The sequence below is a fragment of the Phlebotomus argentipes genome, unplaced genomic scaffold (genome assembly GCF_947086385.1).
Source record: "Phlebotomus argentipes unplaced genomic scaffold, Phlebotomus argentipes genome assembly contig_2, whole genome shotgun sequence".
NCBI lineage: Eukaryota > Metazoa > Arthropoda > Insecta > Diptera > Psychodidae > Phlebotomus > Phlebotomus argentipes.
This window is the reverse complement of record NW_026776162.1, coordinates 6,363,492-6,381,329: the sequence shown is the minus strand read 5'-3', so window position 1 is coordinate 6,381,329 and position 17,838 is coordinate 6,363,492. Positions and strand designations below refer to the sequence as shown.

Below are 17,838 nucleotides of genomic sequence, written 5' to 3'. Positions count from 1 at the left end.
GAATTTGGACTTGGCTCCACCTCCAACCACCCTCCCAATGTACACATCGGACAGAGATTTGGGCAGCCGAAGTCTTTGGAATAGGGGCTGTGAAATCAGATTGACTTGAGCTCCGGAATCCAGCAAAGCTCTGCACAGCTGCGGAACACCGAACTTATCCAAGACTCGTACCACAACCGTCTCTAGAAATACCTTCACAGCAGGGCGAGAGGCAGTGGAAGAGCCGACGATGGCTGTGGAGTCAGACTGTGAAGTGTCTGTGGGCCTATCATTCGATTGGGTCTGCTGCTGAGCAGGAGTGGATTGTGAGGACTCAGACTGAAAGGCTTCGTGCAAAAGTGTGTTGTGGTGTTTGGAGCATTTCCGGCAAGTGAAAAAGGTACAATCCTTCGTCAAATGTGTCTCGGTGATACATTTTCGGCACAGTTTGTTGTTCCTGACAAGTTCCAGACGTTCTATGGAGGGCATGGCAATGAACTTGTGACACTTGAACAACTTGTGGCCTTCTTTTTGCATCCAGGACAAGGAGATTGTGCAGTGGCAGAGAGAACTGTGGCTTTTTGTGGCTTGAGATTCTTATTGCTGGTTGGGCCAGCTGGAGTGGACTTGGTGGCCTGAGATGAGGATTTGGCCGGGTAAGAATTGTACTGTGCGATGGACTTTAGTCTCTCTCTCAGAAACTGCAAGAATTGGACCATCGTTGGTGATTGACTCTTAACCTCGCGAGACCACAGAACTTGGGTTTCATGGTCGAGCTTCTCCAAAAGCAAATAAATGACCCACGGATCTCTTTCCTTGACATCAAGTGCGTCGAGGGAATTAAAAACTGAATTGGCGGTGGCAAAAAGATCCGTAAGAGCATCAACTGAGGGAGTGGAAATTGCTGGCATCGTGCAAAAGCGCGCAATGTGATGATGAACAACAGACTGCTGATCATCATATTGTCCCACTAATGTGTCCCACGCAACAGAATAATTGGCATCTGTGATGGCCAAACTATCAATCAACTTCTTCGCATTTCCCTTGACTGAGGAGACCAAATATTGCATACGTTGCACATCAGTGAGGCGAGGGTTAAGATGAACAATGCTGGTGAACATGTCTTTAAAGTGATGCCAGACAGTGTAATCACCGGAAAAGTCTGGGACCGTTAACACAGGGAGCTTCAAATGGGACTGATTTCTGACGTCGTGTGGTTCTGGCCGTGGACTGTGGGCCACTACATTGGTCAGCCTATCGAAAAAGTTCTGATTGCGCACCTCTGCTTGTGCTTGATGAGTAATGAGCATGGCAAGAGCTTTTTCTAAATTAGCAATTGACGAATCACCAGAAATTTGAGCTGATGGCTGATGATTAGAGCCAGAAGGGCCAGGGATGGGCAAAGGATCATCATTATCATCCTTCCGGTCCAAAGCATCACCCAAAATTCTCCTCAACTGACTAATTCGCTCCATGATTCTCGAGTGCTCCTCATATTCAGTCACCGAATTATTTCCCGTATTCACTAGCTCTTCATGAACCATTGTGAGTTGAGCTTTAAGGTCATCAAGTTTAGTTATGTTGGAGGCAATATCTGTAGCCGAAAAGGAAGCCTCATCCTTGCGAACGGAATCAACATAATTTTCAATGCGAGTCAGGTGACCCTTAAGTGTCGCTCTTTTGCTCAGGAGAGTCATAATTAATCAGTGTGAGAGCGAAAGGAAAAAAGATGGGAATTGCACAAATTTTCACTCTACACTGTTACAACTTACTTGGCGTGTGAAGATTGATACGGCAGAGCTGAATGGCGGCGTGGACTGCACTTGGTCACCGCAAAAGCTGGTGGACGCCTTCGCAACTTGGACGGCGTTGCCTCGAAGGGCCAAAATGGATGGGCACCAACCTGCAATTAGTCACTTATTAGCCTATGTGGCTCGGAGGGCAAAAATGGATGGGCACCAACCTGCAATTAGTCACTTATTAGCCTATGTGGCTCGGAGGGCAAAAATTTTTCTCCCCCTCTGGTGGCACAGCTTGGCTGACGGCGGAGACGAAATGATGAGCGGCGGAGGTGAAAAAAATAGACTCTTGCACTTCACTTAAACTAATTATATTGAAAATTTTTCACACTTCAGAGGGCAAATGTTGCGGTTTTGTAAATTTAATAATTCAATAATTGGCACAAATCGCGATGTGGATTGTTGGACTGTCTGGTTAAGAGTGAAGAAAGTAGAAATTACACAGGAGGCAAATAGATTAAATTTTGGTGCCCGAGCGGGACTTGATAAGGAACTGGTTTGGTCTTATCTCTATGGCGTGAAGCGCATTCGACGATATTTCTGCACTGAAATGCGTCAACAGATATCTTAATTTCTTCACAGGAGACATTAATTAATCTCTCTCTCGGGCGTTAATTTAAAACACTCTCCATCGCCGAGCATATTCTTCGTGTGAGTTGTTCTCGCGTGTCTGTATGATGAGGGTCGGAAAAATTGCGACATTTCTGCATTGGACACATTTTCCGGATCCGGAAAGTGCGACATCTAAAATAGAAATCAGCACGAGTTGGAAAAAGAAATGAGATATCAGCTAAGGAGCCGTTTATCTTGAACTTTTTCCGTCCACAATCTTCACTAAGAGACCATCCAAAGGACACTTTATTGAGGGTTTTGTTTTTACTATACACTGTGAGAAAAATCGAGCTAAAATTAAGTCAATTTCAGTATTTGCGATTAAGAAAGATTTTTTGTCTTGATTGTGAAGGGAAAATGTTCATTAAAACTTGTTTTACTCCTTAATTTAAGTCCCAATTCGTGGATGATTTCTAAATTTCAGTATCAATTTAAGTCCTTTTCAGTCTTGAAAGTATTAATTTCATGTTAATTATTAATTATTATTTATATTCTTTTCTTGAGTGCAGTTTGTGCCTTTCCAATCCAGTGGCTTCTTAAGAAACTCTTGAAGAATTTAGTGTCAAGTATTCGTATCAAATGTACTCAGGAATGACTTGGGAACTAATCACATTTTTCAGAGATAGCATAGAATTATCCAATTATGTTTAATTGGTGCAAAAACCGCGAGCGTTTCTTTTTCACTCTATTTTGCATTTCTAATTTCCAAAGTGGCCCTAATGTCGTCTCATTGCTCTTTCTCCGCGTGTGCAAAGTGGCGCTACTTCAAACGATTCCTTGCACCATCACTCATTTCCAGGGTGTTGTAAATGCAAAATGTACGCCACATAGACTCTCTGGGCCGTAATTTATTACCATGACTGGATTTATGATTAATTCCGCTGGCCCGCCGACTGACTTGAAGACGGCGCGATCCGCCAGCACCTCCTCGTCCCGCCAATGTGACGGGCTGCCCGAGTGCGCTCCGCGGGTGTCGTAGCTGCAAAGACAGAAGAAGAGGCGCCATGAGTGTCAGAGGGCCGAGAAAAAAATGTGAATAATTTGTGCGAATTAATTTTGCAGCTCCATCTCGCATGGCGGCGCCACTCGCCGTGCCGTCGATGTCAAGGGGGAGATAATACAGTCAGAAGTGGTGTACAGCTCAGCAGAAGTACTTAAACTTAACTGTGTGCTTCTTTTACTCACTAATCCTCCAAAATTCTTCGGATTTCCTTCGATTTTCACGCAGAAACAAACGTAATAATCTTTTTTCTAGGTTATGTAACAAATTAAGGACAGATTTAGTGAATAATTAGCATTCTAGCACAAATATTCTTATGCTCACGTCCGAGAGATCGCTAGTCCTTGACAAAAATAAGCATTTGCAAGCAATTAGCAGTGGTTTTATTGATCTTTTGATTCCAAGAAACACTTCAAAATGAGTTAAAATTTAACATTACCTCAAAAATAGTCATTTAGACAGTTGGAAAATGTTCATTTAGTAATATTTCAGGACAATTTAGATTGAGAATCAGTAATTTTAATATCATTGGTAATTTTTTTTTGAGGTTATGGTCAGAAAAGACACCCGAAAAAGCAGTTTTAAGTAAATTCTGACACAAATAACGAATGGAAACTCAATACAACATGATTTTCCCATTGAATTGGTCTCCTTTGGTGCCAAGAAAGACGTCAAATTGTTCTAAGATCGTACATAACCTCAAAAATTGTCATGTAGAAGAGCTTTTTAGGCAATTTGAACTCTGAATCAGCAATTTTAAGTTCATTTGCAAATTATAACAGATGATTTCGTGAGCTAGAAAGCTTCTAAACGGAGATTTGGAAGATCTCTTGGTGATATTTTGAGGTTATGATTGGAAAAATACCCCAAAAAGTGGTTCAAATTTGATTCTTGTAGAATTATCGGATGGAAATCTAAGAAATTCATATAATCTAAGGATTAATGTGGAAACAGGCTACAAATTTCATGTTCTAGAAGTGGTGTACAGATTGAAGGCATATCATCTCCCCCTTGGGCGATGTCCCAATAAGACACTGATGGCAGATGACGAGCGGAAAAATCCCGACTGTGACTCCCAATTCCGAATGCTATACATTATAAATGACAAGTGATGACACAGTTTGGCATTTTGGGATTGAGTAATGCGGGTGCATTTGGATGAAAAATGAAATGAGGAAAAACCTATTTGTACACGACAGACTCCTCGATACACCGCATGCCAGGACTTTGGCAGCGGCGCACCTGTCATTTCCTTTTAGAGTATTCATAACTCCTTTTATGGATGAGGAGCATTTTCAATGAATTCCTCCGCACACACTCTTCTACAAACAGCATTTGAGTGTCGCTGACACACCAGCACAGCCCTTTCCGTAGTCTTCCCATAACCCATCAATATAGTGGCCCCAAATGGGCGCCCTAATGGGGGTTTCTCCTCATCTCGCTTCCCAATGCGAACAATAAATTTTTCCCTCCAAAGGGCTGCGCATCGCAAATCGTACTGCCCGACGAACACATTAGCCTACAATCAGCATGTTTCTCAGCTGCTCAAAATCACGACGGATGAATTGATAAAATTGACTTCAAAACCCTCAAAACGCCTTCGAATCGTCCGTTAAAATACAAATTTTTCTGAATATATATTATTTTGTAAATATTTTAGTTCATTTTATTGGTATTTATTGAAATTTTTGACTAAAATATGGCAAAATAATAGAAAATCTCAAAATATTACTTTCCAAAGTCGATTTTTAATAGTTTTCAAGTCGATTTTATCCTGTGACTTGAACTTTTCTTGATATTTTCGAGGAAAAAAATTTAAAAGATATGAGAAATCTTCATTCAAAGTCTGAAAAACATTGAAGGATAATTCTGAAAATCTAAAATATTATCTGAAAAGGCGTTTTATGCGATTGATTGCAGTGAAAATTCGACTTTTTCATACAAAAAACATGACAATTTTTTCCATTTGTGCTTTTAAGATAAATAAGATTTTTTACTATTGTTTCATAAGACATAAATCTCAAAATTGTTGTACAGGAAGAACAAAAAATGCTTTTCAAATATTAATAAGACGAAAACTTGGATAAATTGACTTTTCCTAGTTATTTGCTCAAAATTGAGCAGATAAAAGCGCTTTTCTCAGCACATTCTATAAGCATCTCTGAAATTGTTCTTCCAGTTCTTTCAGAGACTTGCACAATTTGCTCAGGTGTTGCTTTTGCGAACTATATATTCGATTATCTCGCTTACTTTTATGATGTGATGCTAATAATTTGAGCTGAAACAAGTGCTTTTGCGCGCAAATCTTCAAGCACAGTGAAATTCTCTTTGTGATGAAGTAATTTTCACGCTGTTTTCACTTCACTCACATCACAGGACACTGTCAGGACTCCCTTGCAAACGATTACAGAGTATCGCGCGTGCAAATTAAACGAGTAATTAGGGCTTCGATGGGCACTTTAATTGAAAAAGCTCGATTATAGTTAACATGAAGCGTGTCAGTTTCCTCACGGATTGAATTGTGTGGTGTTGTTTGCGAATAAAAGCCCAGCATAATTGCTCATTTGAGCCATTGTGGGCATCGATGATGCGCCTCCGAAGCGGATATAGCGGCTGAATGTTTGGTGTTTTGATGAGAGCAATATTGTAAAGCTTTTATTCCATTCTGGGGGCTGCAAAATCGATTTTTTGGCGAATGAAAGCAACCCGCAGAGTTGAATTATCTATCTTTTGAGCTGTTCCTCGTGGCTTTTTATCCTTCGCCAGAGCCTTTTTCGGTGACTTCCTCTCGTGTGCTCACATTCTGCACTGCGAGTGGCACTTCTTTGTTCTGCACACAATTTTTGTTTTGAATATTTAATGTGATTTTTATCGTATGGCATCCTTGGTGACAGTGCTGCTGGTGTCCCTTTTCTGGCACACCCTCGCCTAGGGCATGTGTGCCACCCCATTTGCCCTCCCTTCCTTCGCCCCAAATCCACCACCAGAGTGCTCAAGAAGCATTAGAAAACATCGCAGAGACTCATGGTGCGGAACTATAGTTCCGGAAGAGAAAGTTTCTTTTATTGTGTGGCGTTGACTTATGTAAAGGAAAATGAAATTGGACTTCAATTTTCCCCTCCCCGAAATCGCTGGGAAAGCTTCAAACATATTATTCTCGCAATTACACTCATTTTGACTATGCATGACACTTTGAAAAGAATGCCATAAGTTGAGGGTGACAAAGAGGAGGGAGAGAAAGCGCTCTTTTGAAGTTTACTATATATGCCAAGGGGGAGATAATATGCCTCAAATCTGTACACCAATTTCTCTGCAGATTCTTCATCACTTCTTCTGTTATTTTATCACATAACCTAAAAACAAAGCGATCAAATTGATTTTTCCAAGCAAAATTATTTTAAAAAAAATGCTTTAATTTATTTAAACTGAAGCTCATTTCAAAGAGACATTTTTCTGCATTTAAGTGATATTTTTGAGGTTATGTTTGACTTTTAGGCTTTTTCTCAATCAATATGACGTTTTTTTTCGCACAAAAATGCTCAAATCTGCCAAGAAACAGAGAAATTTGACGATTTATTCTGTTTTAAATCATTAACATAACCTCAAAAAGCAATAAAATTGATTTTTAAGCCAAAATAATTAGGAAAATGCCTCAATTTGGTTGAAATGGAAGCTTTTGCAATGCAAATTTTCTATATATTTTTCCACTTTCACTTCCCAACACTGCCTTGAAGGCTGTGAACCACTTTCGATCATAATATCTGCCCCTTGGTTTTAGTATATATGCGATAAGTGTGTTGATAGGGCGGCAAAGTTGAAATATTTTTCCACTTCTCAGCTAATCTTGGGGGAGGAAATTGAAAGAAAAAGTCAAAGAACTTCATGTATTTGTGTGAATAGATCTCTTCCGGTGCTTTTTTTTTCCTGGTGATTTTCGTCATGTTAATTAATTACGCGTTTTGCCAGCGAACTTCGAGACATTTTCCTCAACTCGCGCACTTACTTTTGCCAAAACTTGAGAGCGAAAGGATTCTTCTGGGGGAGGCCAAAATTTGGCGCACACCCGATGAAAAAGGAGTGCTATCAAATATTTTCTGTCTTGGGCTGAAAGAACCCTATAATGTCATGTTACATAAAATTTACTCTATGTACAAAATTTAATGGCGCAAAAATTCTCTATGTACCGACATAGGTTAGCATCGTCCTCAAGGGTGCAAAAGACGAGCATATATATATGTATTCGATTAACCCAACCAAGGATTTCGTGACTATCAACTGTAAAATTCTTCATTTCGTAATTGTTTAGAGCTTTTTTCAAGTTTGCCCTCTATTTTCACCCAAAGAGCCATCCCACATTGGGCTAATTACTGTGCAAGGCACTTTATACCATGCAAATTGGCAACATACCTCGTTGCCCTAGAGCGAGAAAAGGAGATTTCGCAACTTTTTATACGCGCAATAAAATATTACACATTATATGCCTTCAAGCCCGAACAAGCCGTCTTTTATGGCATATCAAATTAGCAGATATTTCGTGTGGGCTGCACAAAAATGCGTATTGTGCTATTCAGATGCCTTTTATTGGGCATTTAGAGGCAAAGGTTAGAGGTAAGGGATGTTTTAAAATATACTTTCATACCTGTGCAATGGAATTACACTAAAAAGACTCGTTGTGAAGACTCGTCAAATTTCTTCCATTTTGGCGCGAAATTCAACTCATTTTAAGACGTTTCAATTTTAAAGAGTCGATTTTCAACACTGGAAAATATGCTAATTTTGTTAAACATTTGGCAGAATTTTTAACAAATTTCAATTAATGGTGAAATATCAAGGGGGAGATAATATGAAGTTATTAGAAAGAGGAAGTGTAGATAAACTTATAATATTCCTATCCTGGTGTGTTTATTTTACTGCCTAATCCTCCCGATTCTTTCAATTTCCCAAGGAATTTCTTTCGATTTTTACGCAGAATCAATTAGAAGAATATTTTTCTAGGTTATGTAACAAATCAAGGACAGATTTAGTGAATAATTCGCATTCTAAATCATTAATTAAGCATTGAATTAAAACAATGAATTAAGCATTTATAAGCAATAAACATCTCTATTCTGAGTGAAAATTGAATTGATCTCGAACATAACCTCAAAAATTGTTACTTGCAATAGAAAATGATCATTTAGAAAACTTTTTGGACAATTTTCGACTCTGAATCTGCAGTTTTGAGTTCATTGACAGATCATAACCTGATTATTTGGGCGGCCGTGGTGCAGTCGGTAGAGAGCCAGACTGAGGACATCACGGTCGTGTGTTCGATCCCCATCACTTGCAAATGATCGAACACAGCAGATGCAAAAAATATTAAGCCTTTCAATGGCAAATATAAAATTCCAGCCCAATTTAAGGTTGCTGTTAAATGATCCAACTGAAGTAGAAACTTCTGTGGAAGTGTATTTCGCATCTGTCCTTACTTATAGATGGGCACACTACCAGACTGGTGTCGCTTGTAAATAGGCGATATCGTCTGCAAACACGCCCAAGGCCAAGCTCTGCTAGTCTGTGAATTTGACTGGCTCACTTGAAAGCCTTGCCCTCTGAGTGGGAAAAAATCAGAGGATAACCGGGGGAGAGGGACGACATAAATAAAAATAAAGATATCAATGAAAGTCACAGGCCAAAGCTGTACCGTCTGAAAGGTAACTGGATGACTGGTTAGCTTTGGGTCTTGGCCCTTAAATGGGAAATTTTTCTGGGGATGCATAAAGGGCCCGTCAGATGGCCTTGGATGCCGTGGAGCAAGATTTCTTGTACCACCCCCATTTCTAATCTATCTATCTAACCTGATTATTTTGTGATCTAGAATGCTATGAAATGGAGTTTTTGAAGTTATTCTAGTTATATTTTGAGGTTATGGTCGGAAAAATGTTCAAAAGCGCGGTTTTAAGTGGATTCTTGCAGAAATTTCGGAGTAGTTGTACAGATTGAAGGCATATTATCTCCCCCTTGTGAACTATTCGACATAGTTTTATTGGCCGGATAGAATGAAGTGAAAACTGATTTGACATCCCACTTAGAGTCTCTGTCTCGAGAGTGCTGGAGTGGAAAAAGTGTTGATAGACAGCAGTTTGAGGAAATTAACCCTTGAATAAACGCAAATGGCTGTTGAAAAAGTGTCGAAAGCGTCGCCATTAAAGCTTCACAAAAGCGGGGGCGCAAAAAAGCTGCACGACAGCACAAGTTTTGACACTGGCGGGTTGGAAGCCATATAGTTGGGTGTTGTTGTGAAACAATTAAATTTATAGGCGAGACACTTTATGGTGGTAAAATTTTCAAAATGTATATATGTAGAAGTGAGTGAATTTAATTATATAATATCGCTTGTTGGTGTAAAGTTTCTGTCTCGTGCAGAATCCAGGCGCGCCGTCATCTGAAAAATGCTCCTCTGCGACTTGTTATGAGGCTCAGCGAGGCAACTTTCATGCAGAATGACTCTATTATGTGAGTCCTTGCAATCGTAAAATGTTTCTTCTCCGCACATTATGGCAATTTGAGCTTTGACAGTGGTGTCTGGGTGTGGCCGGGGTGCCTAAATATGTGTTTTGGGGGGAGGAAAAAGTGCACGGCGCCTTTGCATATTTGCAATTTTTGCTGCCACCCTCGCCGGGCCTCGGCGGTATTATGCAAATGGCGGGCCCTGCGCGGGGGCGGGGGGCGAAAGGGAGCTTTTGGAGATATTGCCGGAATGCGGGGGTGTTTGGGATCCGGAGGGTGGCTCTGGATAGGGGGTTATGGCGAATGTATGCAAAGTAGTGCACTTATCAAATCTGTCACGTACGAATAATTTTTCATATTGCCACACTCCACTTTTCGTGAAAAACTAGGCCACACAAATTTCGTACACGAGCCTCACATACTCCTTGTACCGCTCATACATTATATTCACTTCCAATGTAATATTTACATATGAGCTTTTTGTGCAAATGAGTTTCTCCCAAGGAGTCTCAAGATGTTTGCGCGCCCTTCGAAGGCTCCACGCGCTGCACTTCGCGTCTGGAGTGAGTCAAAAAATCACGGCAGCCAAGGGGCAAGTCACGAAGCGATTTTTGAAGAAACTTAATGTTTCAAAATCAATAATGTTCTTAGATTTTTTGAGTAAAAAAAAAATTATTATTTTCCCAAAGAAAATTGCAAAATAATAAAAATTTTAATAAGATAATCAAAAAACAATTATTTCCTCAAGTAAAAATGTAAAATTTTCAATAAAATAATCAAAAAAATATTTTTTTCCCAAGCAAAATTGCAAAACAAATAGATTTTGAAAAAAAAATCAAAAATTGTTATTTTTCTTAATAAAAAAGTCAAATTTTGAATAGAATAATGATAAAAAAAATTATTTTATAAAGTAAAATTGCAAAATAATCATTTTGAATGAAATAATCAAAAAATAATTATTTTCCTAAATAAAATAGGAAAATAAAATTTTAATTAAGATTTAAAGTAATTAATATTTTCCGAAGCATAATTGCCAAAAAAAAAACTAATTTTGAATAGAATTATCTTAAGAATTATGAAAAAATAAATATTTTCTTAAGTTATATTGCGAAAAAACAAATTTTGAATCAAATATTCAGAAAATAATAAAAAAAATCAGAATTTTGCATTAAACAATCAAAATTTGAGTAGTAATCACAGCTCAACTTTTCTCAACTTGCGAGTGACTTTCCCCTTGACGGCAGCCCTCGTGATTCACCCCCATTCGTACCTGTGGGGGATGAAGAGCGGAGGAAAAATGCATGCACTTGGTGAATGTATACAAACCTGTAGATTGGAAGATTGTTCTTGTACCAAACAACAAGGAGAACTTTGTCGTTGGGCAGATTCGAAGAGACATCACATCTTATTTGTGCTGTGCCATTCACCAGGACTTTCTGTACTTCGCCATCTGCAAAGGACCGAGAGGGAAATTTCATTAATTCCACATGAAAAATGCCTTTGTGTAAAATAAAATTCAATTGAGCTCCTAAAGCTTCGTGAGATTTTTCTTTTGAGATATAAAATTTTGACAAGGAGAGAAACGAGGCCACACGAAAGCGACATTATACAAAGTTGAGGAGAAACACGATAAACTCTCCATCTCTCGGGGGATACTATCAAGGGGGGGATAGAATTAGACTCCCCCTGATGATTCTGTGTGTGTGTGTTCCTTCGCAATGCAGCCAAGTGAGGGTTATTTTGTAGTCAATTGAGGGTTAATTTTGCATGAGCATCATCATCTCAATTTAATTACCTTTGAATGTTGCACGACAAATTTCAGGTTAATACGACATATTGAGTTAGAATGCTGCAGAAAAACTGCAAATTGGATATTCTATATTTTTCATTGGATACACGGGAAAACTGCTCGCTATTCAATTTAGAGCCTTTGCATGGTCTATTGACATCACAAGTTTACCTTTTGTGGAGTAAAACATCAAAAACAGACGCTGGCAGATTCAAACTGCCGGCAGAAAGAATGCAGAAGGATTCCAATGTCCATTCCATTTACAATATTCCCTGTTTCCTGACATCTTCAAGCCATTCAATTCCCCTTTTGCGAATTTGGTAAAGCGGCCCAGAGTTTATTGAGAGCTTTTTCTCACAATCACATTCAAGAGACTCTTCAATCCATCTCCGAGGGGGAGGAAAAAGGGAAAAAGCTCTCCGGTGGAAGAGAAATGACCCGCAGGAATTGCCAGGGGTGAATCAATTGTCTTTTGCAAGACATCACAAAGTCCAGATCCCTTTTTTTGATGTTCAAATCAAGGAGGAGATAATACGGTCAGAAGTGGAAGTGTTGAAAAATCTACAATTTTCCTTTCCTGAGCGTTTACTTTACTACAAAATCATATCGATTCTTAGGATTTCTGTTGAATTGTGCAAAGAAATAATTATTTTCTACGTTATGTTACGATTCACAGACGAATTTGGTGAATATTTTGCTCTCTAGCGCATCAATTCTTAAGCTAAAGCTGACAAGATTGCTAATCATTGGCAGAATTAAGCATTTTCATCCAATAAACATTGCTATTCTGAACCTTTTATGCCAATAAAACACTGTAAATTGTATCGAAGTAGAACATAACCTCAAAAAGAGTAGGTTTTAGACCGTTTTCTACACGATTTTGACTGTGAATCAGTGGTTTTGAGTTCATTGACAAATAAAAAGAGATGATTTTGCAATCTAGAAGGCTTTCAATTGGAGCCTTTTAAGATTTCTCAGTGATATTTTTGAGGTTATGATCGGAAAAGATGCTCAAAAAGGGGGTTAAAGGGAATTTTTTACAGAAATATCGCATGAAACCTTAAAATATTTATTAAAAGCTTGTGAATTATTGTGAAAAGAGTGTGAAAATTTGAAGTTCTGGAAGTGTTGTACAGATTAAGAGCATATTATCTCCCCCTTGGCTCAAATCGACCAACAGGGATGGGGGTTGAGTCCATGTGGAGGACATGCGAGGCCAGTGACATTTTAGACTAAATAGCTTTATTATAAATAGCGAGGATCAGCGCAGACAATTCCCGAGAGATGAGAAAAACACACGCAAAATGTGTGGGAAAAGCATAGGACGCTAATAAAGTAATATTTTTTACTCCGGGGCCAGCTGAAGTGGTTAAGCAAGAATTCAAGCAAGACGGAGAGATATCAGAAATACAATGACTTGATATGACCTCACTTATGTCTGGTTTAACATTCTGTTCATGTCGTTCGCTTTATCCGACAAGAAATATATAAGTTTTGTCTCCTCGCTCGCCATTTGGAAAAATAGTACAAAACGCTCCAAAATAAATCTGCCGTACAAATGACTTGCCACCCCAAATCGTGTGTCCGGGAACACGAGGGACATGTACGCCAAGCGAGGGAGATTTGTGGCCGTGTATTTCTGCGAGAAGTTTTCGTCCTCTAAATTTTTTCTCCTCCGGTCCTCATCGCTTGCTTTGTTTCTTCGCCAACACTTGCTGAAAGGGCGACTCTCCGCCACCCGCCATCGTCTCCACCCCGTGAGCACTTCCGTGTGTCGTGCAACGGACAAGCTCTCGCCCCAGCTCATAAAAGTTTAAAAAGCTTCCTGGCCACCGTCGAGGCACTCAGCAGATTAGAATCACACGAACGCACTAATTTCATATTGATTTTTTTCCCGCCATCCAACCACCACCCCCAATCATACCTCCAATTTAACAGGTGAACCAGTGTGGAAAAAGTACTCAAGTGGGGACGATGGATATTCGAGCAATAGATCAAAAAGTTGCCTAATGAATTTTTCACCGGTATCTCCTGATTGCCGTTCTTCATTTGTAATTTCTTCCTGGGAAATTTCTCTGCGCGCCTCACCAAGGGGTTGGCAATCAGCAAATACACACTGAAAAACCTCTGTGGCAATGATTACAAAAAAAATATGGGAATATTCAGCAACAAGCCCTGATCGAACTTTCACACGAATTCCCAAAGCTCCGAAAGCTTTCCTACTATTTTTATAGCAATTATTACTTGATTTTTGCTTTTCTTTCCTAATTCGTAGTCAAAATATTTATTCTAAAGTTTTTTTTTATAGATTTGTATGCCAGAATTATCAGAAAAATGTAAAACTTATGTTTTTTTTTTATATCCTTAGGATTTATCATAAAAATTGTATAGCAATTTGTGTATTTATTTAAAAATTATCATCTCATAACCATGAGGAAGTTTAATTTCCAAGCTAAATATTATTCTAATTTTTGCTATAATTTATGGAAAGCTCAGAATTTTTCAATTTTTAATTTTTTTCACTACAATATTAATGAAAATATTTCCCATGTCTTAATGGTAATTGCCATAATTTCTTTATGGGTAAATTTGAAATGTATCAAGGATATTTCCTTAATTATAAAAGATGTGAATATTTGCCATGTATTTTTCTCAGTGCAGGACTTTTTTCAGCAATTCCACACAGAAGCCATTGGCTAAAGACCCCCTGGTTTTTCTCCCAATTAAAAATTGATATTGCGCCCAGAGTTTAATATCCTTTCTCCGGCCCAGATGAGGGTCAACGGGAAAAAATCAGGCAAAAATAGCTGTCGCAATTTCTGAATATAACAACCACTCTGGCTGAGGGAAGGACATGAGGTGAGACATTCCACTTGAGGGAATTCAATAGTGCGATATTGTCTCGGACTCTTCGTGATGTGAGAACACAATAAAATGCATTCATGTGTATTTTATTGAACATAATTGACACTTTTGTGGCACAAACCACTCTTATTTCCTATCTCTGTTTGTAGTCATCAACATCATTATATGGGACAGACATCAGTGGCATGAGGACAGAAGTGGAATTTAGCATTAACTTTTGTGTGTGTGTGTCACACTTAATGAGATTTTCCTGCGAAGCTCCTTGTAATTGCTATAGTTTAGTATGTACTCAATGTCTTCGCGCGAACATTCAATTCTCGTGTGACGATCGAGGGAGGTTTTCGGGAGAGGGTGGCGATGGAGGAGGGAAGAATATTAAAATATGCAACCATCTCATGAATATAATTTGAATATCGTTTCCGGTGTAGACGTATAAATCAATGAGACCAATTCCTGTTTGTCCCCAAACCACCGTCGTGGCGGCAATTTTCCGCCTGTATCGGAGGAATCGGTTGTAGCAAGAAGCAATCTATTGTTCCCACCCCGTCACCACCCCCCAAGTCAATTCAATCCTCCGAAGGGACATACATATTCAATTATTTTAATTAACTCGCTCTTATTCTAACAGTTTCACACACCTTTATAAAATTAATAATAGGGTTCTCGGAACTACACCATAACCGTATATAGATTCCCAATTCCTGAACTCTTGACGCCATCCATTCACACCCCCGCACCCCCCGTTGGAATTGTCATGGCCCCAGTTATTCGTCCTGAGATTAACAGTTTGTCGTTGGCATTATTAGATTCGGATTCGGGCGGTCTCCGCACGGGGAAAATGCTGTGGTGTATTCGGTTATGGGTTCAGTGACTTGGTCAGTATGTGCTGTATTAAATTAGTGGGGAATGGGGCGTGGGATAAGATTGAATGGATGGTGGAGGCGAGTGCCGTCCCTACGTATTATCCTGGCAGAAGAGAGAGAGAGAGTTGCTATAGGAACCAATTTGGGGAAGCGAAAACCCATCTCGTTTGTCCCCAGATGATGATATGCCAAACTTTCGGGGCTCGAGCACACGCAAGTCACAGAGACATCATCTTCGATTGACGCCCCGGGCATAATCATTTGTTAAAATTTTCCCATGAGAAAAATTACACCGCATGTGAGGTAGTCCCTTGTACTCAATGTCACACACATGATGAGGATCAATTGTTGGGAAAAATCACAAATTTCACCCAATATTTTCCCTCCAGCTTATCGATTGTGATGTTCCAGGAGAATCACAGACATTTTCAGAACTTTTACAGACTTTTTTCTTGACTTTAATGTGAGATAACCAAAAAATAACCCTCTGACAACCAATTTTCATATTTATCATATGCAGTTTTTAGAGCAAATCTCCTTGGAAACACAATTTATGACATTTTTTGTCCTTCACATTCAGTAACATTGAGAGATTTCCACTGATTTGCTTCAAAATCCGGCAAAGTGAAAGCTTAGAGTTAGATTATGGTTAGATTTTGGTTAGAATTTGGTGATAAACATGATTTTAGTGGAAATCTGGGTTGAAAATACCCACATAATCTAGAAAAGAATTAAATTAAACTACTCACAAATACACAATCATCGTTTATTTATTATGACTGCGAGTTTGCAAGAGTGAAAGTTTGCCATAATAAACATTTCTCGCGAAAATACCAATTAACACCGAACTACAATTGTTTCCCTGAAGCGAAATTAGGAATATTTGATACCGTATTATTATGGCATTGTGAGCAAATTCACACAGTTGACGAAAGAACATTTCTTTGCTCGAAGAATTATTAGAATTAATGGCGAATCGCGGCTCTGACGGCCGAAGATGTTCTTCAAGACGTGTGTTTCGCCATGTGTGCGAAATTTTGAAGATAACACACAAATGCACGGCAAAGTGGCTGGGGAGTTGCTGAAGAGGTGAATGATATTATTTCCCGCAGGTTAAATGGGATATGGGGTGTCGTTAAAATGTATGAGAGAGTTTTCTCCATAAATCTCAGTATAATATATTTCAAGTATATTGAGAAGTTGCTTCCTTTGCTACTTCCTCACCTCGCACATGCTCTTCGCCCCATTCTCGGGGCTTGTGCAGCCCCGGCCAACACCGCCTCGTATATCTATGCTTTCTCCCATAAAGACATTTTTATGTTCCTACACAAATCACGTTTCGGACAAATCACTCCCAAACGGTGATCACATGTCGAATATACCATCAGCCAGTAGCTAATATGTTGGGCTGCCGGTGGATTGGGTTGACAGAGGTGGAAGAGCATAATACGACTTATACTGTATGTCAATTTATTTTCATAAAGCGAAACCCTCCGCTCGCCATCGCAGCGCTCCCAGGGCGAGTCGTGGCCAGACGCGCCATCGCACATAATACCCTTTTCACTCTCTCGCCACCCCTTTGGAAATAGTTGAGAGGTTTATGCAAATTAAGTATCCTACATTACATGATTTTATTACACCACTTAGAGGCGTGTCCAAACTTGCGGAGCCCACTTTGTCTCCGGCCCCGATTTGCGCCGGCAGATCAAATTAAATTAATGTGTGTATCGAAAAGTTTTCAAAATACATGCACAATATACATAGCCATCACTCAGTGAAGCCGAAGACAAGGGGAAGATAATATTCCACAAGTTCCAATGGAGAATCACAGACACTTCCACAACTTTGACAGTGGTTTTAACGCGCCTAAAGTATCATAACCTCAAATTCAGGAGTTTTTGGTCTAAAAAGACGCCTTTTTTTACTTGTGTGCTAAGAGAAAACTTACGTAAAAATTGTATCTTATAAATATTTCAAGTTTCCAACTGATATTTTGATATAATTCAGTGTTCAATCACTCTTTTGGATGCTTTTTTGGTACATAACCTCAAAATTACTTTGAAATATCAATAATAATCATGAAAAGAAACTTATTCAGAATGCTTTATAGGCAAGATTAATCGATAAAATGCTGAAATTTGCTATTTCACAGTAGAAAATCAATCAAACAGCTCTTGAAATAGACCATTTTGTATCCTGGAACAGCATTTTTGAGGTTATGATCAATCTTAGCGCAATTAACATCAGTTTATGAAAAGCTTGTGATCTTTAACAGATTTCATTTATTATTATTGTGTCTGTGAATGCAAAGAATGAATGATTTTGGAGGTTATTTAGTGTAAAAGTTTATCTTTAACTAATCACATAACCTAGAAAAATGTATTGAACAATTCTTTTTCTCCAATTTTTGCGTTATTGTATTTTAAAAGCGACTTTTGAACG

General features: G+C 38.9%; 1 protein-coding gene across 1 annotated transcript in view; it reads right to left on the bottom strand.

Moving 5' to 3' along the window:
* The window catches only part of LOC132264584 (nephrin), a 166,036-nt gene that overhangs the window by 119,569 nt on the left and 28,629 nt on the right, over positions 1-17,838 (bottom strand). The window contains exons 2-3 of the mRNA XM_059764832.1: positions 11,206-11,329; positions 3,246-3,369 (exon numbers count right to left, since the gene is read on the bottom strand). Coding sequence (XP_059620815.1) covers positions 3,246-3,369; positions 11,206-11,329 — 248 coding nt within the window. The remainder of the gene's footprint in view (positions 1-3,245; positions 3,370-11,205; positions 11,330-17,838) is intronic.